General features: G+C 50.2%; 1 protein-coding gene across 5 annotated transcripts in view; it reads left to right on the top strand.

The window, feature by feature from the left end:
- CHD5 (chromodomain helicase DNA binding protein 5) overlaps window positions 1-23,018 on the top strand; it is an 86,835-nt gene that overhangs the window by 43,225 nt on the left and 20,592 nt on the right. For 4 of the 5 annotated variants that reach the window (XM_038377055.2, XM_043500043.1, XM_043500044.1 and 1 more), the window contains exons 8-29: window positions 38-204; window positions 758-982; window positions 2,813-3,019; window positions 3,164-3,375; window positions 6,321-6,452; window positions 7,081-7,189; window positions 7,738-7,929; window positions 8,029-8,229; window positions 9,254-9,391; window positions 10,977-11,098; window positions 11,573-11,746; window positions 12,904-13,045; window positions 13,555-13,686; window positions 14,556-14,673; window positions 15,975-16,099; window positions 16,796-17,027; window positions 17,160-17,285; window positions 17,603-17,775; window positions 19,083-19,257; window positions 20,105-20,197; window positions 21,868-21,956; window positions 22,137-22,270. In XM_038377055.2, the coding sequence (XP_038232983.1) occupies window positions 38-204; window positions 758-982; window positions 2,813-3,019; window positions 3,164-3,375; window positions 6,321-6,452; window positions 7,081-7,189; window positions 7,738-7,929; window positions 8,029-8,229; window positions 9,254-9,391; window positions 10,977-11,098; window positions 11,573-11,746; window positions 12,904-13,045; window positions 13,555-13,686; window positions 14,556-14,673; window positions 15,975-16,099; window positions 16,796-17,027; window positions 17,160-17,285; window positions 17,603-17,775; window positions 19,083-19,257; window positions 20,105-20,197; window positions 21,868-21,956; window positions 22,137-22,270 (3,418 nt within the window). The remainder of the gene's footprint in view (window positions 1-37; window positions 205-757; window positions 983-2,812; window positions 3,020-3,163; window positions 3,376-6,320; window positions 6,453-7,080; window positions 7,190-7,737; window positions 7,930-8,028; window positions 8,230-9,253; window positions 9,392-10,976; window positions 11,099-11,572; window positions 11,747-12,903; window positions 13,046-13,554; window positions 13,687-14,555; window positions 14,674-15,974; window positions 16,100-16,795; window positions 17,028-17,159; window positions 17,286-17,602; window positions 17,776-19,082; window positions 19,258-20,104; window positions 20,198-21,867; window positions 21,957-22,136; window positions 22,271-23,018) is intronic. The other variant, XM_043500045.1, reaches the window with a different exon arrangement.

The raw sequence follows: 23,018 nt of genomic DNA, 5'->3' as shown, positions 1-23,018 counted from the left end.
TGCTTCTCTGACTGTCCTGTGTGTCCCTTGTTCTTAGCTGAAGAAGGGGATGGATACGAGACCGACCACCAGGATTACTGTGAAGTCTGCCAGCAGGGAGGGGAGATTATCCTGTGCGACACTTGTCCTCGCGCCTATCACCTCGTCTGCCTGGATCCTGAGCTGGAGAAAGCACCGGAGGGCAAGTGGAGCTGCCCGCACTGTGTGAGTAACTGTGGGGTTGGTTTGAAACTGGGTAACTTTGCTGCTGAAAATCAGCTTAGAACATAGCTGGGAGCACTAGTAAAAGGAGGGTTCCTCTTCTGCAGAGAGGAGCGCTCAGAGATTTATGTGTCCCACTCCTCACTGCACATGGGGTCATCTAGGTCGCAGCGGCACCCTGCCCAAAAGGAGCCTTTGCTTTTTAGTTGGTGCCATATGATCATTGGCTCTGAAACCATGTCCTGGACCAGAGCAGCAGGATTTGGCTGCAGCCAAACTTTGTTGCAGTGTTCACCAGAGGGGCAGCTTAACGGAGCTAAGACTCGGGTTGGAAATGGCCTGGACTCCCTGGATTCATGGATCCAAATCCCTGCCAGGCTGACTTAGCTTCTCAGCCTCCTCAGGCAGCTCTTACCCCAAGAGGAGCTCTTGCAGCTGCGTGTTCGGGTGCTGAGGGTTGAGAACTCGGCCCACTGGGGAAAGTGCCCGTGCGTGTTGGGGCACTGGATGGGCCACCTAAGTAACGACTCGCACTGTGCTGATGCACCGTCCCTAGGAGAAGGAAGGGATCCAGTGGGAGCCGAAGGAAGAGGAGGAGGAGGACGAGGAAGGAGGCGAGGAGGAGGAGGAGGAGGACGACCACATGGAGTTTTGCCGTGTGTGCAAGGATGGCGGGGAGCTGCTGTGTTGTGACACCTGCCCGTCTTCCTATCACCTGCACTGTCTGAACCCGCCTCTGCCGGAAATACCAAACGGTGAATGGCTCTGCCCGCGCTGTACAGTGAGTGTTACCAGCCTTTGTCCTGCTGCCCCCTCGCTTCCCCCGGGGCAAGGAGTGGGCCTCAGCCTGGCCTGAGGGTTTCAGAACTGGCGCTAGAGTGAGGGCAGACAGATGCCCCGCTCTGATGGGCTCTGATCCCACCCCCCTCTGATGTGCCCCCATCCCATGCCCTCTTCCCCATGGGCCTGCTGTCCTGCCCTGCAGAGTCTGTCATCCCCCTCCCCGGGCTGCCTTTAGGGCCCGCTGGGTCTCTGGAAGGCTCTGTTCCCTGCACAGACTCACTGACCGGTTATTTCCCTGCAACTTTTTAGATTAAGTGTCAGGTCCCATTTGATGAATCTCCTGCATGGAGTAGCCTCCCCCACCGGAGGCAGCTGAGCTGCAGTGGCGGGTAGCCGTGATTTGTGGAGCCCGCGACAGCACTGGAGAATTAAATATGGGACTAGTGAAACACTGATTACTTCCCAGCCCGTTCTGTCCCCAGCTGGGACATGGGCAGCATCATGGCTGCTCAGACAGAGCCATCCTTCTCCAGCACGCCTGCATCCAGGGGATGGATCTGCCATCATTGAAGGTGCCTTGGAGGGCACTCTCTCACTCACCCCGCCCTGTGTGTTTCACCCCTCTCACTCAGTCGTTACTGTCTGACCAGTAAAAAAGAGCACTGATTAAGAAACAAGCCCTGGGGTTGACATAGAGCACAGCATTTCCTTTCAGGACTGTCCAGGCTGAGTCAGAGGTGGCAGGCCAGGCCTAGAACTGGCCTGACTCTGGAGTTATTAAAAACTGCCCAGTTTGTTCCCTTGAGTCTGGGTTCCCTTGAGTCTGGGCCTAATTTACTGCCAGTTGCTGCTGCCCATCCTACCTGGGGATTTCCCACAGTGGAAGCAGTTTCCAGTTATGGCCCCGGCACCAGTGGAGACTGCTCAGGGGGCCTCTGGATTAGTGCACCTCCCTCTCTGCCCTGGCAATGCCCTCCTTCTCTGGACAGCTTACTCCTAGGGGGATTCTGCACCACTGCGCAATGCAGAATTTGTGCAGAATTCATGTTCCCTGCAGAATTGTATTTTATCCTGCAGAATTTGTGATTTCCACCAAAATGCTTCACAAATTTCAGCTCCTGCCCCGCGACATTTCCTGAATCTTTTTTTGTTGTCTGTATTGTGACAAGAAAAGGAGTACTTGTGGCACCTTAGAGACTAACAAATTTATTAGAGCATAAGCTTTCGTGAGCTACAGCTCACTTCATCGGATGTAGCTCACGAAAGCTTATGCTCTAATAAATTTGTTAGTCTCTAAGGTGCCACAAGTCCTCCTTTTCTTTTTGCGAATACAGACTAACACGGCTGCTACTCTGAAACCTGTATTGTGACAGACATACTTGCTGACAGGTATTTTATAAGAAGTTACCAAAATAGTTGAAACTGGCCTGAATATATGGTGTTAATTTGACAAATAAAATATGGAGAGTTTTGCAAAATTTTAAAATATCGTGTGTAGAATTTTTAATTTTTTGGTGCAGACTTCCCTCAGAGTAACAGCTCCCCTCACGGCTTGGCCCAGGCAGGATCTCTGCTACATTCCCCCACTGCAAACCTCTTTGCCCTCCAGCAGACTCCACTGCCAGTGCAGGTCCAGTGCTCAATCCAGGCCAGGTCTGGTGTCCAGCCATTGAGAAGCCGGGGCTTGGTAGTGATGGGTTGGGCTTTCCCTGGTGTTTCAGGGCTGTGCTGCCAGGGAAGTGGAAGGGGGAAATGCTGTATGGGGCTGACGGGGCCCATTTTAAACAATGAGTATGTGTGTGTTATTTTTGCCTCCTTTTATTCTCAGTGCCCTCCCTTAAAAGGCAAAGTCCAACGCATCCTGCACTGGGTCTGGCGAGAGCCCCCTGCTCCCTTCCTGTCTGGACTCCCTCCACCTGAGCTGGAGCTGTCTGTCCCTCCATCAAAGCCCCTGGAGGGGATCCCGGAGCGGGAGTTCTTTGTGAAGTGGGCAGGACTCTCCTACTGGCACTGTTCCTGGGTCAAGGAGCTGCAGGTAAGACGCAGAGAGGCTGGTGAGAGGGGGACTGTGTGCAGTGCTGCCCGTGGCTGGGCCTGGCACACCTGTGGCCCTTTTCGACACGTGTGTGGGGGTGTTGAAACATAACCAGTTCCCCCGTTTGTTGCTCTCCGGGCGCAGCTGGAGCTCTACCACACCGTGATGTATCGCAACTATCAAAGAAAGAACGACATGGATGAGCCCCCGGCCTTTGACTATGGCTCTGGGGATGAGGACGGCAAAAGCGAGAAGCGGAAGAACAAAGACCCACAGTATGTCAAGATGGAGGAGAAGTACTATCGCTATGGCATCAAACCCGAGTGGATGATGATTCACCGAATCCTGAACCACAGGTGGGGAGTTGTGCAGGAGAGAGGGGTGGGTGTATAGACTCCTAGAACTCCTATAACATCAGGGGCAAAGATTGCCCATAGGGCCTCGTGAAGATCCATAAAGAAGGAATTCTGAGTGAAACCTGATGCATTCACCTTGCCTCCTTTTGCAAATGAAGATGTAGAGAGTGCTTCCTCCCCATGTCATTAGTATGGACTGTGTGATATTCCCAATCCTACAGAGGTTTTTGGGTGATGATTTATGGTGATTAGCTAGGTTTTTCTGGGGGGAAACTAAAATTTCTGTAGCAAGCAATATTTCTATGTCAAGCCTAGTTTGTGGGCAATATTAATTAAGCAATGGTTAGATCTGTTTGTGCTAAGAACATAACATACTGCAGAGTGATCAGGGAGATGTTTGCGAAGTTACACACACAAAGCATTTCAAGTTTGCATTCTACCCACTGACATTATTGAATCTGGCTTTGAATTTAGGCAGCCCAGAGCGCAGGAATCATCCAGGCTAGGGTCATATGGCCATTCGCGGCACAGCACTGTAATATCAGAACACAGACAGCCTGGTGTCTTGGTAGGACGGGTTCTGCTCGTGTGTGTCACCAGTGTTAACCCAGAACAATTCCACCAATTCTAATGGAATTAATCTGAATTTCCAGACCCTGTAAGTGACAGCAGAATTTGTCCTGCGCTGTCTCCCCAAGCCCAAACTTTCTCCTTGCCAGGGGATGGGGATTTACCTACTGCTTTGCTTCTGCAACCCTAATTTGCTCCTCCTAAAGAGTGTAAAGCTGTAAACTTATTCCACAGCTACCATTACCTTGGAAGCTCATCACAGAGCTGAAAGTGAGGCCAAAAATGAATCCTTGCATTATTTCCATTTCTATTAAATTGCACGTTAAAAATATAGATAGTTAATTCTTCCAAAAGGTGGATCTTAGCATTATTAAACTTTCCCCAAATACATTATTTGGGTCCCTGATGCTGACTAATATTTTACTGAAAAATTCATAAATTTCTTCTGCGACTGGGTGATCAGTGCTTCTCCGGTTGATCGCACCATGCAGCTGCTATTACTCACCCAAACTACTCTCAAACCCGATCCATTTCTGTGTATGCTGTTTGTTTCTTTGGAGAATCATGCATTCCACCCTCACTCAAATCACATCAAGGACATGAGCAGGAATTTGGGAATCACATGTATACTGAGAGGTAGCTAATGCTCACATAACTCCCTTGGAGGCTGATGGGACTGTGCATTCAGAGAAGAATTTAAATGAATTGCATATGTGAGTCCTTTCAATTATTTAGCCATGATATCTGCGTTTATTTGTGCTGAAGACATTTCCTATGTATTAGATAATCTTCTGGGTTGAGATCTTGTTTTTTTTAAAAAGTCCAAAGGCAAGGCTCACTTTGTAGAACTTCTAAATTAGGAATTACACGCTTCTCTTCAAAACTGTTTGACAGGGACTGAGTCAAGATGTATAGCGAAACCTTGTGCCAGAGTTACGTTCTATGTAAATAAGGCAGGTCTTACCTTGTATAAATAACTGGATTCTGAAAGGTTTTTATTAGTTTTTCAGTGTAATTGGTATGAGAAATGTATAAGGAGACATGATAAGCTTTTCAAACTAATGAATGGACTAGAGAAGGTCTATTGGGAACTTTTGTTCACAGTGTCTCATACTACAAGAACTAGGGGACATTCAATAAACTTTTAAAACTAGTAAAAGGAAATACCTTTTCACATAATACAAAAATAGCCAGTGGAACTCACTGCAACAAGATACCACTGAGGCCAAGAGGATAGCAGGATTTGGAAGAGACATTTGTATAAATGTGAGAATATCCAGAACAACAATAGTAAGGAAAAAATTAACAAACCCCAAGAATTTTGGAAGGGATATAAACTTTCATTTTTCAGGGCATAAGCCAACTTCTAACTAATGGGTTTTAGGAAAGGACTTTCCTTGGGGACAGATTATTCCATAAATGCCTGCACCTTCCTTTGAAACATCTGGCACTGTTGGAGATAGGATACTGGGTGAGTGCCTACGTTCCTGTGCGTAGGCTGAAATGTAGGACCGTGTCCTGCTCTTTCTGACGTTCATTCTTTTAAGTTTAAAAACATTTAACTAATTTTCTTGCTCTTTCGCTAACAGCCCTATGTTAACTGATCTCTGAGCAGCCATGGATACCTACTGCACGTTGTGCACATACTCTGACTCCACAGTGCTAAAGGCTGTGGTGTTATATAAATTATTGTCCCCAACACTAAATTACAGGCAGCACAGACACAATGAAATCGTATGGCATTTAGCTTCTGAGACTGATTAAACATACACAGCAGATTAATGGACCATTCCACCTGAAACTATTGATTCCTTCTTGGTGGTATTTTAGCTCTGCTTGGACTTCATAATCTGAAAGTACAAACAAAGGATGGAGTATTCGGTTTCTTGAAAACGGGGTCATAGCAAGCTGTTTGCTTAGGATTGAAACCTGCCTCCACAAGTCTTGGTGCTCCCCCTGGGAATGTTCCTGAATTCATAGCCTTTGGAAGGGCAGGCCCCCCATTGCTGTGTATTTATATCTGGACATTTGGTGGTTTTGGGCATGTGTATGAGAGATTTATCACACAAACAGCCCATCTCTGGTGTTCTTTCCTTCCCTGGCTCCATGTGAATCTCCTGGGCGCTAGCTGACAGGAGACCTAAGCATGTTCTGTTGGGTGCAGGGTTTTCTGTTTCAAGGGACTTGAATTAAACCCTGCTGAGACTTCCAGGCTCTGAAGGCTTGGGGGCTTGTGTTTGAGAGAGAGGAAGCTGTCTCATCAGGGAGATGCTTCCATTGCTAATACATGGCAATACAAGGGAAACACCAACTCAGACAATGTTTGTTACATTAGGTCATTTCAGTGACGTGCTTTTCTTTATTATGAATTCTAGCTTTGATAAAAAGGGAGATGTCCATTACCTGATCAAGTGGAAAGATTTACCCTATGACCAGTGTACCTGGGAGATTGATGACATAGACATCCCGTACTATGAAAACCTGAAGCAGATTTACTGGAATCACAGGTATGAGCCAGGGAGGCAGTGCAGTCTGTAGTCTGTGCAGACAGCATAGAGCCATGCAGATCTACAGCATCTAAAGTGACTGGTGATTTTTGATGCCTCATATTTTGAGTGAATAACTGGAACCACCTTAAAGGGAATGGATTTTCATTGCGTGGGTGAGCTGCACTTTCTGAAAATCAGGCCCTTTTAAGATGTCTCAAACTGGGCACCCAAAATCTCTTGTCCACATATCTGTTTACAGCCTATCTATAGCATCTTGAGTATCCACCTGTCTGTGTGCAGTAGCCATTCATTTTTATCATTAGTATTAATTTGACTCATTGCATTTCCAAGACAATCCATTGTGCCTGGCTCTGTCTAGTTTTTAGGAAAAAATATAGGAGTGTTTTTATTTTGAGTAAATTATTACAAGTATTTTGGGTGACATTGCCTGGCTTATTCTAACCTACTCATTAACGATCAGGGAGGTTCAGCTGGAGCTGGGACGGAAAAGTTTCTGTGGGGAAAGAATGAATGGAGATTGGCTGGGAATCCTAATCCATTGTGTGGAGGCCATGAGGGGAATATCCTTCTGCCCATCCAGCTCCCCTTTTCTGATCCATGCCCTCTGTTTACTGGTCTCTTCCAGGGAGTTGATGTTGGGGGATGATATCCAACCGCCAAAGAGGCTGAACAAGAAAGGGAGAAAACTGAAGGAAGAAAAACTAGAAAAACCTCCAGAAACTCCAGTTGTTGATGTAAGTGGGGGTGTGAAGGCAGCAGAGCAGGAGCATGCGATCCAGCTGAAAATCTCACTCGTTCACCATTCTTGCATGGCCCCCTAAGAAACGTTGTAGTTTGTTTCAGTATTTCTTTGTGTTAAAGCCCAAACCTTGTCCAGCCCTGGGTCTCACTTTCTGGGGGGCTAACGCTGCATCTCATTTACATCAAAGGGAACCATTTTCAGCTGCCCTCGATTGTACGGTGCAGCACCTTCATCTGAATGGCCATGCCCCACAAGTTTTCTCTATTCATTCCTTAAGCAGAATTATCAAGAGGAAAGGGAGTTTCTCAGGTGTTGGACGCACACAAAACACTGCCTGCTGGAACCTGTAGTCTCTGCAGGCTGCAGCTCTGTACTGAGGAGGAGGACTGCATTTTGAAACTGTATGAACTGCATTTAAATCTTGATTTGGGTCTGTCTGTGTTAAAGCCTTGACCAGGAACCTAGCGGGCTATAGAGAGAAGGAAGGTGAGGGGAGGAACAGGCTCTGCAGACTTTACATTCCACCTCTTTCCCCTGCAGCCTACAGTTAAATTTGACAAGCAGCCATGGTATATTGATGCAACAGGAGGCACCTTGCATCCTTACCAGCTAGAGGGACTGAACTGGCTGAGGTTTTCCTGGGCCCAGGGAACTGATACGATCCTTGCTGATGAGATGGGGCTTGGGAAGACGGTGCAGACCATCGTGTTCCTGTACTCCCTGTACAAAGAGGTGAGTGTTCGGCACCCGCAGAGACAGTCCTTACTCCCTTGGCATCCCGTGGGAGCCCGGGGTGCAGCACACTCACCTGGAATTTGTCTTTCTGAACAGGGCCACTCAAAAGGGCCGTATCTGGTTAGTGCCCCTCTGTCCACTATTATCAACTGGGAGCGAGAATTTGAGATGTGGGCACCTGACTTCTATGTGGTGACCTACACGGGGGATAAGGAAAGCCGGGCTGTGATCCGAGAAAATGAGTTCTCCTTTGAAGACAATGCCATCCGGAGTGGGAAGAAGGTTTTCCGAATGAAAGTAAGTCCTGGCTAGCTACAGCCCTGACACTGCCTGAGGCAAAGCAAATTTTTGCTGTTGGTAAGGGAGAGGGTGAAAGATGCTAGGAAAGATGAACTGTCTTACTCATTTGGTATGTAGAGAAATTCTCCTCTGTAAACCTGCTAACAAATGGAAAAAGAAACTCTCTCTTAATGAGCCTCTCCAGGCATCTGTCTCTCTCTTTGGGGCTGTCTTGGGAATTGCAAACCGAGAGCATATTAATTCTAACTTCTCTGACTCCTCGTGCTCATCTGGGCTCCCATTATCTACGCTCTCATTCTGTCTAATGGCTTTGAGACAGGTTATTTGTCTCTGGGATATGAGTTCCACCCATATACGTTACCACTGCAGCAGGGTATTTGCTGTCATGGGACTGTCTGGTGAATTGTATTCTTTTTGCCAGGATGCAGGCTCTTTTCCCATATGATTTTCTCAGTTTAGCACTCTCTGTAAGATAAAGAACTGTAGTTTCTGTTTCATGTGTACTGGCCTGTGAACCAGAACATCAGAGAGCAGGATTCTGGCATGGAGGGGAGGGAGAGAGGGAGGGAAGGAAAATGTTTTCACTCATTTGTGCTAGTTTAAATCCAGAGTAACTCTCCTGAAGCCAATGGATTTACTTGGGATTTATACCAGTGCAAATGAGAGCACAGTGTGACCCACAGAGGGTGAGATTCCTAAAAAGCTGAATCAACTGTTCTCCAACTGTTCTCCAAAGAGAGAAGCTGACACCATTTATAAATGCAGCAGATTTATGATGGGCTTTACAGATTTCTGCAGGACCTTTCTCTGTTTGGTTTATACAGCTCCCTAATTCATTTTAATGCTCAGATGGATATAGATTTTCTGCTGGCTTGATTCATTCCTAGTGCGGTGCAAACGGGTCCACATTTTTCTTCACGTGTTGGGATGTGTGTAGTATACAGAAGCACTGAGGGCCAGTGGCAACCATGTCCCCTTGGTCTCTTTAATCTGTGATGTTCTCTCTCTTTATTTCATCTAGAAAGAAGCCCAGATTAAATTCCATGTCTTGCTCACGTCCTATGAGCTGATCACTATTGATCAGGCTGTTTTAGGCTCTATAGAGTGGGCGTGTCTGGTGGTGGATGAAGCTCACAGGCTGAAGAACAACCAATCCAAAGTAGGTATCTTTCATGGCAGCTGGGAAGAATGTTACTTGGACGTGCATTTACTGTTCCAACTGCACTGCCCCATTATGGCTGCACTCCCCTTTGATTCTCTCTCCATGGGTCCAGAACAGATTTGCTCAGGTTGCACATCAAAAGATTATTTCCTGCACCTCCCCCACCCGACCCCCAAACTCAGTTTAGGGTTTGAATCTCATCTGGATTATTCCTGGCTCTTGCATTATCGCTGCCCTTAGAAGTCCTGCCATTGGTACACAGCTGCGGTGGTCTTGACACCAGCTTGCTCCTCAGGAGCCGCATTGGCTTAGCAGGGAGAGCAGGTGTGAGGCTTTATCTGGGTCAGTTCAAGTCAGCAGATGTGACTGGGCGTGGCTGGAGTTCAGGGGAGCCTTCGGGCTGTCACTGATGGGAGCTGGGGGAAGAGATGGGAGGAGGACGGGGCCCTTTGCCTGCCTGGGATGACACACGGTGGGAGCAGGGGAGTCACTGATGGAAGCTGGGGGAAGAGATGGGAGGAGGACGGGGCCCTTTGCCTGCCTGGGATGACACACGGTGGGAGCAGGGGAGTCACTGATGGAAGCTGGGGGAAGAGATGGGAGGAGGATGGGGCCCTTTGCCTGCCTGGGATGACACACGGTGGGAGCAGGGGAGTCACTGATGGAAGCTGGGGGAAGAGATAGGAGGAGGACGGGACCCTTTGCCTGCCTGGGATGACACACGGTGGGAGCAGGGGAGTCTGTTTGGTGACCATCAGAGATTCCAAACGGAGGTAAAAACACAGAAAAGAGGCAAAGAGGATTTCTTTAACAAAGGAAAAAGAAAACTGGCGGTTGGCGTTCAGACTCCACAGTGCGCTACATGGCTTCACTTTGATGTGAGCAAATCTGAAGAGATTAGAAACAATAATAATAATAGATTGCCGAGTCCAGCAGCAGCAATATGTTGCTAGTGTTGGGGAGGGAGCTGGCTCTGCAGGATTCACTCCCGCTTGTCTCTTTATCCCCCTCCATGGCCCACAATGGGCTGGCTTACCCACCTGGTTGAGAAGCCTTGAGGTGACAGCCCCCCCACACCCCACAGAGCTGGTCAGCATTGCTGCCAGGCCAGCCAGGAGGGCTCACCTGAGAGCGAAGGAAGATGCTCCCTCTCCTTCCCTCCATCCCCTTGGGCTAAATGAGATGCATCCTCAGCGCTCCCAAGCTCTCCTGGCTTGGAAATGGAAAGATTGGGGGAAATTGAGAGACTTCTTCCAGTGGCAAGAAGTCTAGGGCAGATTCACTTTCAAACCACATGAGATTTAGTCAAGTCACGCTGGCAGGATAATCATTTCAGCAGGGTAGCCAGTGCCACCTTGGTTAGAGGAACTCCTCCTGGTCTCCCTAGGGAGAGAAAGGATTCCCTGGGCTAGCCTGAATGGCGGGGTCTGGTGGCTGGGGCGGCTCGAGGAGGGAGTGGAGTCTACTCCACGCATCGGCTGCACTTTGGATTAGCAGAACCAAAAGCTCTAAAATTACCAACTGAGCAGGTTCCACACCCTCAAACTGAACTGCTCCCACCTGACTCGGCTTCTTGTCCAAGTTCTTTAGGGTATTAAATAGCTACAAGATTGACTACAAGCTGCTGCTGACCGGAACGCCGCTCCAGAACAACTTAGAGGAGCTCTTTCACCTGCTCAATTTCCTGACCCCGGAGAGGTTTAAGTAAGTTGCACTATTTCCCTTCGCTGGCTGGATGAGTGTCACAGAGAGGTGCAGGCAGGTCGACGGATAGATGGCAGAAGGAGACCATCGCAGCGCTGTGCTAGAATAAATAAATATTTGTGTTATACACATTACATGTATATAGTTCTAGGATACTCCCAGTTGGGCTTATTGCCTTCCCCAGCAGTCACTGGACTTGTGGATGAAAGATTCTTAGATCCATCCTCTTCCTCCCGAGAAGGAGGCATTGGTGGCTTTGGAATTTGGAACTTGGCTTTGGAACTAACGTCTAATGTCAGATAATGGCCTGTACCATTCCTCTGTATAACTGGAACTACATTCACAGGGTGGGAGGGTCCTTCCATTGTATTCCCTTCGAGCTTTCTTCATTCAAACCCTGAGGGTATGAATCACTTGGGTTATGGGTCCCCCGTGACCTGCCATGTGCTACCTCATTATGGGTTATTTTTACAGCAACCTGGAAGGGTTCCTGGAAGAGTTTGCTGACATCTCCAAGGAGGACCAGATTAAAAAGCTCCATGACCTGTTGGGTCCCCATATGCTCCGGCGGCTGAAGGCCGACGTGTTCAAGAACATGCCTGCAAAAACAGAGCTGATTGTGAGGGTGGAGCTCAGCCAGATGCAGAAGTAAGTGCTAGTGACTAAACCACTGAGGGCTACAGATGATTCTTCCGGAAGTGCGAGGGCACAGCGCCGCTGGCTTCTTTCACACCGTCGCATTTGTGCTCAGTGCAGCGAGGCTGCAGCCTACACGGAGGGCATTGAAATGGATTGTTAGGCAAGAGCCACACACCCCAATCTGCACTGAAGCATTCAGCCTTGGTAAGAGTTAGTGGCCCTGGCCCCTTCCTGTCACGGCAGCTGGGTGGGGCTGGGTCCTCTGACAGAGGGTTTGGTAAATGGAAGCCTGGCTCCTTGCCCTGTGCAGCGTCTGGCACATGGAGGAAATGATGGATCTGAAAAATCATTAAAATTCTCGGAGCCACTGGAAGCCTGAGAGGTGTAGCTGTATGGAGTATGCTGAATGCTACAGCTCTGTCTTGCTAGAATGCACTCCGGTGTTCTCCTGAATAATCAGAGTTCTCCGAGGTAAAATCCACTTGCTCTACTGCTGAATGCGGTCAGCCCTGTGGGCCAGAGTCTGCTTTCAGTTAAACCAGTGCAGATGTGGAGTCACACAAGGCTCGAGCAGTGGGGCACAAGTCTGGTCTTGCATGCCTGGGTAGAACCCATCTGGTTTTTGCTGATGGTCCCAGCGTTCCACTGACATGCAGGAGAGCAGAAGGGAAAGGTTAATTTATCTTCCAGGAAATACCTGCTCTGGGGCACAAGTTCTTTTCACACAGCTCACAGCAGCAAAAATATTTCTTAACACTTCACCCACCTCATCCGGGACTCTGACCAGGACTGAGTTATCCAAGAGAGCAATGGAGGGACTCGACTGACCAGGACCTGCAGAGACAGGATCACATTTTTTAAGTGCCTGGGCCAGTTCTTTTCCGGGTGTAACTCCTTAGCAGGTTTCAGAGTAGCAGCCGTGTTAGTCTGTATCCGCAAAAAGAAAAGGAGTACTTGTGGCACCTTGGAGACTAACACATTTATTTGAGCATAAGCTTCCGTGAACTACAGCTCACTTCATCGGATGCATGCAGTGGAAATCATCCGATGAAGTGATCCATAGCTGTGTAGCTCCATTGAAGTCAATGGGATGAATTTGATCCCTTCATTCCTCTTAGGCCAATCCCATGTCGGTGGTAATGCCTTTCCCATCACTGTTAATACAGGAAGTACTACAAGTTCATCTTGACAAGGAATTTTGAAGCCCTGAATTCCAAAGGTGGTGGGAACCAGGTGTCGCTGCTCAATATCATGATGGATTTGAAGAAGTGCTGTAACCACCCGTACCTCTTCCCTGTGGCTGCTGTGGTAAGTTACCTCACTTCAGAAGCTCCAGATCTGCAATGTATGTGTGCATTGCCGAGGGCCAATGTTTCTGCTCCTTTTCTTTTCAATACACGTGTTCAGGGCATCCTCCAGGTTGTTACACCGAAATCATCTTAAAGGCAGGTAATTTTTTCTGGCCTGAACAGTCTGAGGTGGGCATCTTCTCTCTGAAACCCAGTGAATTTCTCATTGATCTTTCTCCAGCATGCCTTATGGATTTCAATGTTTGGCAGACTTCTGAATTTGCAATTTAATGTTACAAAATCACAGCAGACGTAGGTGGAGCAAGTGGACAGCCAACAGACTCTGTCTCTCACCTCATCCCCCCACCGACCATTTATAATAATCCTCTAGTCTAGGGGCTGAATCCTGCTCCTGCTGAAGTTGGTGGCAATCCTCCCATTGACTTCAGGGTGGACAGGCTTTGCCCCTAGAATGGCAAAAGTAAAGACTCCCTCCACCAACCAAGGATCCACTTACAATGTTCTCAGGAGGCTCCGGTTTTGCCAAATGGATCCTACGATGGGAATTCTTTGGTTAAATCTTCTGGGAAACTGATGCTGCTGCAAAAGATGCTGAAGAAGCTGCGAGATGGGGGACACAGGGTCCTGATCTTCTCCCAGGTGAGTGAAGAGAATTTCTTTCCCCTCGCCTTCAAGACTCAAAGCCCAAAGCTCTGGGAATTCTGAGGGGAAGGCATCTCCTCCAATAGGCTATTTTATTTCACAAGTGACAGGTGAGCGTTCTAGCCTCACTTCCCTGCAGTGTCATTTTGATCACAAACTCTGTTAATTGTGTCAAAGATAAAGGACCAGAATGGTTTTCCTACATCTATTTCTGTACTAGGGGGTTTTATTAGATACCGATTGAGATGAATGAGAGAGATAGTGACAGTGTATATAGGGGTTGGTGCAGCAGACTTTGGGAGTAAGGACATGTGGGTTGTATTCCCAGCTCCGCCAATGACTTGGCCTGTGGCCTTTGCCAAGTCATTTAATCTTTCTTAACATCACTTTACCCATGTGTAAAACAGAAATAATAATACTAATTCATGTGCCCAAGGATTTTTGAGTGTCAGTGTTTACAAAGCATGCTAAGAACTCCTATAAAAGGTGCCCTATAATGGCAATTAATATCACAATAGCTTGTTTATAATATTACTACTGTTTCTATTCAGTCAGACGCTGAGGCTATGATTTGGAATTGGGGGGGGCGGCCTTGGAATTATGCACTTGGGCCCAGATCAGCCCTCTGGGTAATGCAAACAGCACCTCAGGCTTCCAAACACATCATGCACAATGAGGTGTGCAAATGGCACCCGCACGCCTGCTCCTTTCATCAGCTAAATTTTCAGGGGTGAGATGTCATTTCCCACTGGCCAAACCCACTTTTTGTTTTCAGGCAAAATCTCCCCCCAGGTGCTGCATTTGCGGCTCCCCGTTCCACCCTCCGGGGCAGTGCACAGCACCTTATGGTGGGATTCTCTCTCTAGATGACGAAAATGCTGGATTTGCTGGAGGATTTCCTGGAGTACGAGGGTTATAAATATGAGCGGATAGATGGAGGGATCACGGGAGGCCTGCGCCAAGAAGCCATTGACAGGTTTAATGGTACGCATTATTATTATTATTTGTAAAGAACACCAAAAATCAGAGCTTCCCTTTCCATGCATGGTGCAGGCAGCATATGTCCTGAGCAATCCAGGACTCTGGTTTAATGTCACGGGGGTAATGGTTCTGAGGATGAGCTGCAGGGATTTTTGTTCTGTATCAGGCACGTGACTAACACAGCGCTGTCTGTGTGTTTAGCTGCACCTGCTGCACGAGTGATGGGACCATTGTATAACATGATGTCTGATTGGCTGAGTATTGGCATCTCATGAGTGGGGGCAAAAAACTGGTGAATATGGGTGGCCGTGCACAGCTTGTTGATAGCTGCATCCCTGCACACGTGCAAGCTGCACTTTCCCAAAGCTAGTGTTTTGATGTACCCCCCTTAAGGAGCCTGGTCTCCCAAGTGTACCTAACACCTGAAATAGGCACTGCCCGCAAGATGAAGAATCTGAATAATCCAGAACATGAATCCACGTACTTGTTTCCACAACTGACACTGAACACTGAACTCACTGAGTGTGAGCACCGCTGGGTCCGATTCAGGTGGGGTGTCTGAGAGCAAAGTGGTTTTTCAGTCTGTCGGTAATTACTAAGGCTGCGTCTACACTCTGAGCTCGTGATTCCCAGCTTACGTGCACACACTTGTGCTAACTCTCATTGAGCTAGTGTGCTGAATATAGTCAGATAGCTGAAAACTCGACAGATGTTCTGGGCCAGACTTTCCAAAAGTGCAACAGGTGAACCAGCCAAAATGCCTGTGTGCACTCACCTGGATTTACACTGTGCAGCTGAGCTCAGAATCTGGCTATCTGTGTCCACCAAACCCTGCCTTTGCTCATGAAGCAGGTAACTGCATCCCCAGAGGGCACACACCTGCTATGCCAGGGTGGGTTTTGCAGACCTGCCTGTCGTACTCACATGTGCAAGGCCAGCACTGTGCTGCATAATGAGGGATGTTTGTAACATGTTGACTTAGATGCTTTTAATCGAGTCACATGGTTGAATCCCAGAGTGTTAACGACAGGTGCTGCCTAGTCTGAAGGACTCGTCTGTCTCAGTGAATTGCCAAGCTTTCCCTGAGAGCTGGAGTTTTATTTTTTCCCAGTAACAGATTTTAGTGACTGACACACTTGTTAATCCACCCCTCCCCCCATCTAAGCATCAAGTTTTCTTTTGGTGGGTTTGTTTAGACTGAATGCTCCCTGTGTTTTATCACCTAAACACAGTGTCCCGCATTTCCAGCTGAACCAAAGCCCCTTGTCTCACCTTCCGCCCCCTTGTGGATTTGTCTTCTTCAGCTCCTGGTGCTCAGCAATTCTGTTTTCTTCTCTCTACCCGAGCTGGGGGTCTGGGCATAAACCTTGCAACGGCCGACACCGTCATTATTTATGATTCTGATTGGAATCCCCACAATGACATCCAGGTGTGTTGTGCTTTCTTTTCCTTATGCTAGAGAGTGAGTACGTTCCAGCTGCATCCCCTCGTTTGCATTTCCTGTACTCTTGCTGGCACTCTGTGTATATTTCAATAGTTTTTTTTCTCTAAAGAGCTGCTGATGCTTCTTGGAAAATGTAGGAAGGGGTGACTCCATTTTGAAGCCTTTCTGCTTTCTGTGCCCTCTGGTATTGCTTTGGCCTCTTTCTTTCCTATGGCAGACATGAAGCAAATGCCCTAGTAATAATGGAAAAGTGAAGGGGAAATGCAGTGTAGATCCCATTTCCAGGTAAATGGTGCTAATGAACTATCGCCCTTCAGTAACACACAAGCTTTTCAAGCCCTCCAACGAGATTTGCTCCCCTGTTAGGAGAGGGGGATGGAAGATAACATGTTTGCAGCTAGTAGGTTCTTGGCTTAGTCTTTTACAGCTCGCCCTTTGTTCACCACTCCCAATTCAGCCTGCAACACCTGTAAGAACCGGAAACACAGGCTGTCTAGATTCCCACTGTCAGGATGAGAATGTGGGGTGCCTGTGGCAGGGAGACGTCCCCAGGCCGTGCTCCTGTGTGCGACATGTTGGTGTCGTTGCCCACGTGGAGAGAGGGGCCCGGTTGGTTGTTGAGACCAAGGATTAGTCAGAGTAGGCCCTGTCAGTAACTCCCCCGGGCGCTGTTCCCCACAGGCATTCAGCAGAGCTCACCGCATCGGACAGAACAAGAAGGTGATGATCTACCGCTTCGTGACGAGAGCCTCCGTGGAGGAGCGCATCACCCAAGTGGCCAAGAGGAAGATGATGCTGACCCACTTGGTCGTCCGTCCAGGGCTGGGCTCTAAGTCTGGTTCCATGACTAAGCAGGAGCTGGATGACATTCTGAAGTTTGGGACAGAGGAGCTCTTCAAAGATGATGTGGAAGGTGAGACAGGGAGGGAAAATGTCCTGAATGAGAAGCCCAAGAGAACGTATAAAGTGTTTTTACGCTTCACCAGCCTGTATTGTCTCGCCACTTCCCAGCCCACCCACATCCCTGCTGCCCTTTCTGTTTCAGGCATGATGTCACAGGGCCAGCGGATCACCATGCCTGACCCTATGACCCCCTTTCCCGAAGCACCGTCATCCAAAGGGGGCGCCGTGACTCCAAGCATGAAAAAGAAACATGGAGGCACCCCACCAGGTACGTAAAGCATAAGAGAACAGCTGCCCCCGATGGCATTGATTGCTGGGATTAGGCCGAGCGCTGTGTCGGGGGATGGGGTGGAGGACACAGAAGGGATCAGCAAGTTTGCAGCCAGAAGATCCTTGACTTAGGCTTTTGCAGTTTGTTTGCAAGTTTACGTGCCACTTACTTGCCTGTTCCTCCGCTCTGTGCAATTCCTTCATGCTTTGTGCCTCTCCCGATGCATCTGGCTCTGGGGAGGGGAACGTCGGGGGAGCGCTCTGTCCCCGGCTCTGGGGAATATGCTCTCACGCCTCCCTGGTTGTGCCATTCAGGGGACAATAAAGACGTGGAGGACAGCAGTGTGATCCACTACGACGACGCTGCCATCTCAAAGCTTCTGGATCGGAACCAGGATGCTACTGATGACACAGAGCTGCAGAACATGAACGAGTATCTCAGCTCCTTTAAAGTGGCCCAGTATGTTGTGCGAGAAGAGGACGGTGTGGTAATGTGATTAGTATCATGTCTTGAATTTAATCTTTTTGGGTACTTGCCCCTGTTTGCGTTTCCTCCTCCTCTTTTCTTGTGTGTTGGGAAAATAATTCTGCAGAAGCTGGGAATCCCTCCCACCCCCACCCTGTGTGTGTGATAGTTTGAGTTCAGTGGGCAGAGCTCTCCGAGAGCCCCAGCACGCAGTCGGCAGGTGCTGTGCGATGCCGGGACTCACAGGCTTGGGTCTGGCGTGACTGGAGTGCTGCCACGTTCTGGGGCTGGAGGAGGAGGATGCACGTGGCCCTACTATTCTACCAGTGAAAACTCAGCTCCTGAGACCAGCCCTCAGACAGAGCTAAGCCTTCTGCTGGGTGTGCAGACAGCCCTGGCCAGGCGAACGAGGTGTCCACATTCCCCTGTCCTGGCCCTTACAGCTGCCTCTGGACAGCTCGACTCTAACGCACCCACAAAGAGAGAGGTTCGGTTCTGTGCTCTGTCCCAGACTCCCCATCTGACCCTTAATAAGTGCCTCAGTTCCCACTTGTAACGTGGGGTAACAGCCCTGCCCTGCCTCCCAGGGGTGCCCGGAGGAGACTGTGAGGGGGGGGGACCAGATAAACCCCTGACAGAGGGCGTCTGAGTGGAGTGTCCTGTCCCCCTTGCCCATCTCCCCTGGAGTGACCCTGTGCCTCGAGGGGATGACCTGCCCCCAAGGCACCAGCCTCATTTCTTTTGCTCTACAGAGGGGTGTCCTGCCAGGCAGACAAAACCCCTGGGAGTCTGGGACCAGGCACGTTGCTGTTTACGTATCGTACCATGACCGTTGACTCCCCTGGGAGCTGCTGGACTTGCTCTTCTTCATCTTTCTCAGGCCCACCCTGGGTGCTTATTTCTGGAAGTCTCAGCAGATTTCCCCCTTGACATTAGTGGGGTTACACTGCCGGGATTGTAGGGGGTGTTTTGGGGGTACGAATGGCTGGCAGGAAGCAGTGCCCCAGGCCAGTTGTACCCAGCTGTACCCTTGCACCAAGGTCGCCATTGCTGGGTAGAAGAAATGGCAGGCACTGAAGCGGGACAGTTTATTTAACGTAACGTTTGACCCTGGGTAAGACGGGACAGAGGCGGAGTCTCCTTCCTGTGGGGCTGGCAGCGCTTGAAGCACCGGTGTCCCCGGCACACGACTCTGCTCTCAGTCCCCTCTCTTTGAAGTGCCTTTCAGGAAGGGCAGCCTGTGTGGAGCAGCAGGGGCTGTTCGGGGCAGGGCTAGCATGGAGCTGAGGTGCCTAACCTCACCACCCTCTTGCTCTCCTGTGCTTTCAGGAGGAGGTTGAGCGAGAGATCATCAAACAGGAGGAGAACGTGGACCCCGACTACTGGGAGAAGCTGCTCAGGCACCATTATGAGCAGCAGCAGGAAGATCTGGCCAGGAACCTTGGCAAAGGGAAGAGGATCCGCAAACAGGTCAATTACAATGATGCCTCGCAAGAGGACCAAGGTACGGCTTCTGCCCTCGAAACCACACGAGACCTGCAGCTGCCGCTGGAAGGGGGTCGGGCTGTTGGTTTTTGACTGAGAAAAAGGAGCATGACCAGCCTGGCAGTTGCACTTGGTGCTTGAGGGGCAACAGCGCCACTGTCTGAGATGTTCCCCTGCTGTGCTATTGGGCGGGGCGAGATGGTAGGGGACAGGTATTATACGCCGAGCAAAGGGATAGGCAATGTGTTGCAATCAGAGTTTAGAGATTCTGGGCAGGATCTCAAGGCTGGTGGGTTCTCAGAGAGCAGGTTATGGCTCCTTGAGCTCCAAGTTGTCCTGGACTCGACATAAGTCAGACCAGCCAAGGAGTTGTTTAGGTCTTGAGAGGACGTGACATCAACTAGGGTCTGCTTCTCGTCCTGTAGCGCTGGACTCTTTGGAGTCATGGTCCTGCTCAGCTCTGTCTTGACAGCAGGTGGAATCAGATGCCACGCATTGGTCTCACTGATGCCAGCTGGCTATGCATCCATCAGCTGTGAATTGGCAGAGCAGAGCTGTATTCCAGCTGGTCCCCACCATCCCTCCATGTTGAGATGGGGTGCAGATGGGGTAAGAGTTGCCTCAGACAGGAAGAAATGCCCCCCCTCACTGGGGACTTCTCACACTGGCAGCAGTGGCCAGACTTCTGCCCCTGTGTGCCACGCAGGAGGGAAAGGCCTTGGCAAGTCGAAGGACCAGGCCCGTCCAAGCCTCTCGAGGGAAAGCTCTTTCCTGTGCCGAGTCCCAGATCTCTCTCCAGAGGGCATGTGGAGAGGTTGGCGGGCACAAGACCGCTCCTTTGACCTCTGTCCCCCTGTGCTCTGCAGAGTGGCAGGACGAGCTCTCCGATAACCAGTCCGAATACTCCATTGGCTCCGAGGATGAAGATGAAGACTTTGAAGAAAGACCAGAAGGTCAGAGTGAGTTGTGGCATTTACTACTCTTCAAATTCGTCCCTCTCGACAACGCCAGGGATTTGCATGCCTCCCTGAGCTGCCCTCACCCCCGCCAGGCCCTTCGAGAATGACAGACAGGCAAACTGGATAAAAATGTATCGGCTGGAGGAGACTGGTTGGCGGCTGGGCTTGGACTTGAGATGTGGGGTTCCCCGTCTGGCCCTGGTCAGGAGTGACTGCAGGCTGGCTCCATTTGCGGGCTTTCGGGTCTTTCTGAAATGCCTGGAGCATCCCAGCTCTGTGTCACAAGAGCCCCTGCGCTTGCTGGTGGTCTCAGAAGAGCAGCTGTGGACTGAACGGGCCATGGATGCTGAACGTCCCTGGGATGAGATGGGGCCCGGAGGCAGAGCAGCATGGAGAGGCTCACAGGAATCTGTCCTCTGCGAGGGGTCTTCTCCATTTTCCCTTTACTGCCCTGCTTCCCCCAAAGGCTCCAGGCTGCCTTCTTTGGGCGTGAATCTCTCCCTGGAGCTGATCAGTGCTGCTCCAGGAACTGGCTCACTCCAGAAAGATACACTGTGCTTCCTGCCCCACTCCCCAGCGGCCCAATGTCCTGCTGCTCGAGCTCTGCTCCCTGTGTGGCAGCATGTTTCTGTGATCCCAAGCCCAAGATCAGCCCTTTAATGGCATGAGCGGCAATGGGTCTGGTTTGGAGTTGCCAGAAGGCCTCCCTTTGTGCCTAGCTCTTTCCCTTACACCCCTCCCCTGTCCCAGACACAGTTATGGTCTAGTTCTTGCGCTGTGGTGAGAGGCTATTAGGAGATGTGATCCAGCCCTGGGCCATCGTGAAAGCAGGTGGAATGGGTGTGCTGGGTAGGACGTCGCCTGTCCATCGCTGACCATACCAAGAGCGTTCCCTTTGCTGCATTGCTGTGTGACAGACACCACAGTGTCTTAGCCAGTGGGAGACGGGTCAGCATCAGCATCAGTCCTGGAACCAGCACCTGTTCTACAAAAACATCCTGCATCTCTATGGGCCTTCCCCACTGAGCCTGTTATGTACAGCCTGCAAATCCTCCTTTGTGACTGCTAGCAGAGGATTTAATGCAGGATGTGATGCCACAGGCTGACTTCAGCGGGTCCTTGCAGTGCATGGGGGAGATGTACCAGGTGTGGTCACAAGAGGTCCCCAGAACAACAGCAGACTAGGGCCATTGTGTTCTAGCACCCAGGGCTTTTGCAGGAATGAATGCAGGATGGTTTCTCCTGCACTGCAGTGTGATGCATGGAGAACTGGACCCTGATACATACAACGGCTTGCCCAGAACTCAGGGCCCAGCAGTGTTGTTCCTGCTCTGGCCACGGTGTGCACAGAGTTTGCTTCTGTCTTGTTTTCAGAGAGGACTCTGGGACACTGCTGTAGCCACTTTAAGGTTCCAGACCTCTCCCCACAGCCTTCCCCTGGCCGCAGCTTGTGCCACATCCCTACGGATCATACTGGGACCTGCATGTGGGTCACAAGCACCATGTGTTCCAGCCTGTAGTGACTGGTGTGTATGCTGCAGGGAGCCTGTGGTAATATCCACATCAGAGCCGTGCAGGGATGTGCCTGCAGACCCGTCCCAGGGCTGGCACTCCGGGTTTTCTCCATCAGCAAACGTGGCTTCTTCACAGAGTATGTCGATTGCCTCTAGGTGGCCGGAGACAGTCTCGGAGACAACTGAAGAGCGACCGAGACAAGCCTCTGCCCCCTCTGCTGGCAAGAGTTGGGGGGAACATTGAGGTAAGCCACCATCAGCGTGAGGGCCATGGGGGCAGAGCAAGAGCCAGGGCCAGCCTTACCCCCTGGGGGCGCTTGGCCTGATTCGTACTTGTATCGTCCATTCATATCTGTTCAGACTAGCTCTGGCTAAGCCCTGCTGCGGTGCGCGTGACGCTCAGAGGTGCCCCGTGCTCTCTGCAGGTGCTCGGATTCAACGCCCGGCAGCGCAAGGCCTTCCTGAACGCTATCATGCGGTGGGGCATGCCGCCCCAGGACGCGTTCAACTCACACTGGCTAGTCCGAGACCTTCGCGGGAAAAGCGAGAAGGAGTTTAGGTAAAGGCTCCCTGGAGGGACTCAGCCGGTTCCGAGCCCTTGGTTGCTTTCTGCCATTTTCACTGGACTCTCTCGAGGGTGCAATACAAGTAAGCACTCGAGAGAATCTTGGCTGCGCTGCGGGGCCTTTGCATTACCTGGTGTGTGGAGCCTGGCAAGTGCCCTCAATAAGTGCTTTATAACTGAACCCTTGGATATACCGGGCCACAGCTCCCGTAAATGGGCCCAGCCCCATTAACTTCAGTGGAGTTTCGCCCAGAGTCATTCTCTCCGCAGGCCCGCCCGTTGGTGAGCGCAAGAGGCAGAAGGTCTCACACAGGACATGGCAGTCAGTTAAAAGCAGCTGTCGGCTCTGTAGAAATGAAGAACAAGGCTTCCCAATCAGAGCTCTGCCCCAAAGAGCTGCAAAGCCCCCAGCATGGTCACTGCCCAGGCTCTGTGTCGGTGGAGGGGACCCCGGGCTTCACAGGCCATCAGCCCTTGCCTATCTCAACAGGTTTCCTAGGCAACTGCATCATTTAGGTTGTAAGCTCATCAGGAAGGACAGTGTCTTATTATGTGTATGTACAGTGCTCCACGCAACTACTATTGCTACTAAGAAAAGGAGGATACTACTATTGCTACTAAGAAAAGGAGGACTTGTGGCACCTTAGAGACTAACAAATTTATTTGAGCATAAGCTTTCATGAGCTACAGCTCACTTCATCGGATGCATTCGATGAAGCTCATGAAAGCTTATGCTCAAATA

Source organism: Dermochelys coriacea, chromosome 18, assembly GCF_009764565.3.
Source record: "Dermochelys coriacea isolate rDerCor1 chromosome 18, rDerCor1.pri.v4, whole genome shotgun sequence".
Classification (NCBI taxonomy): Eukaryota; Metazoa; Chordata; order Testudines; family Dermochelyidae; genus Dermochelys; species Dermochelys coriacea.
Note: the sequence above shows the minus strand (reverse complement) of the source record. Positions and strands in the feature narration are given on the sequence as shown.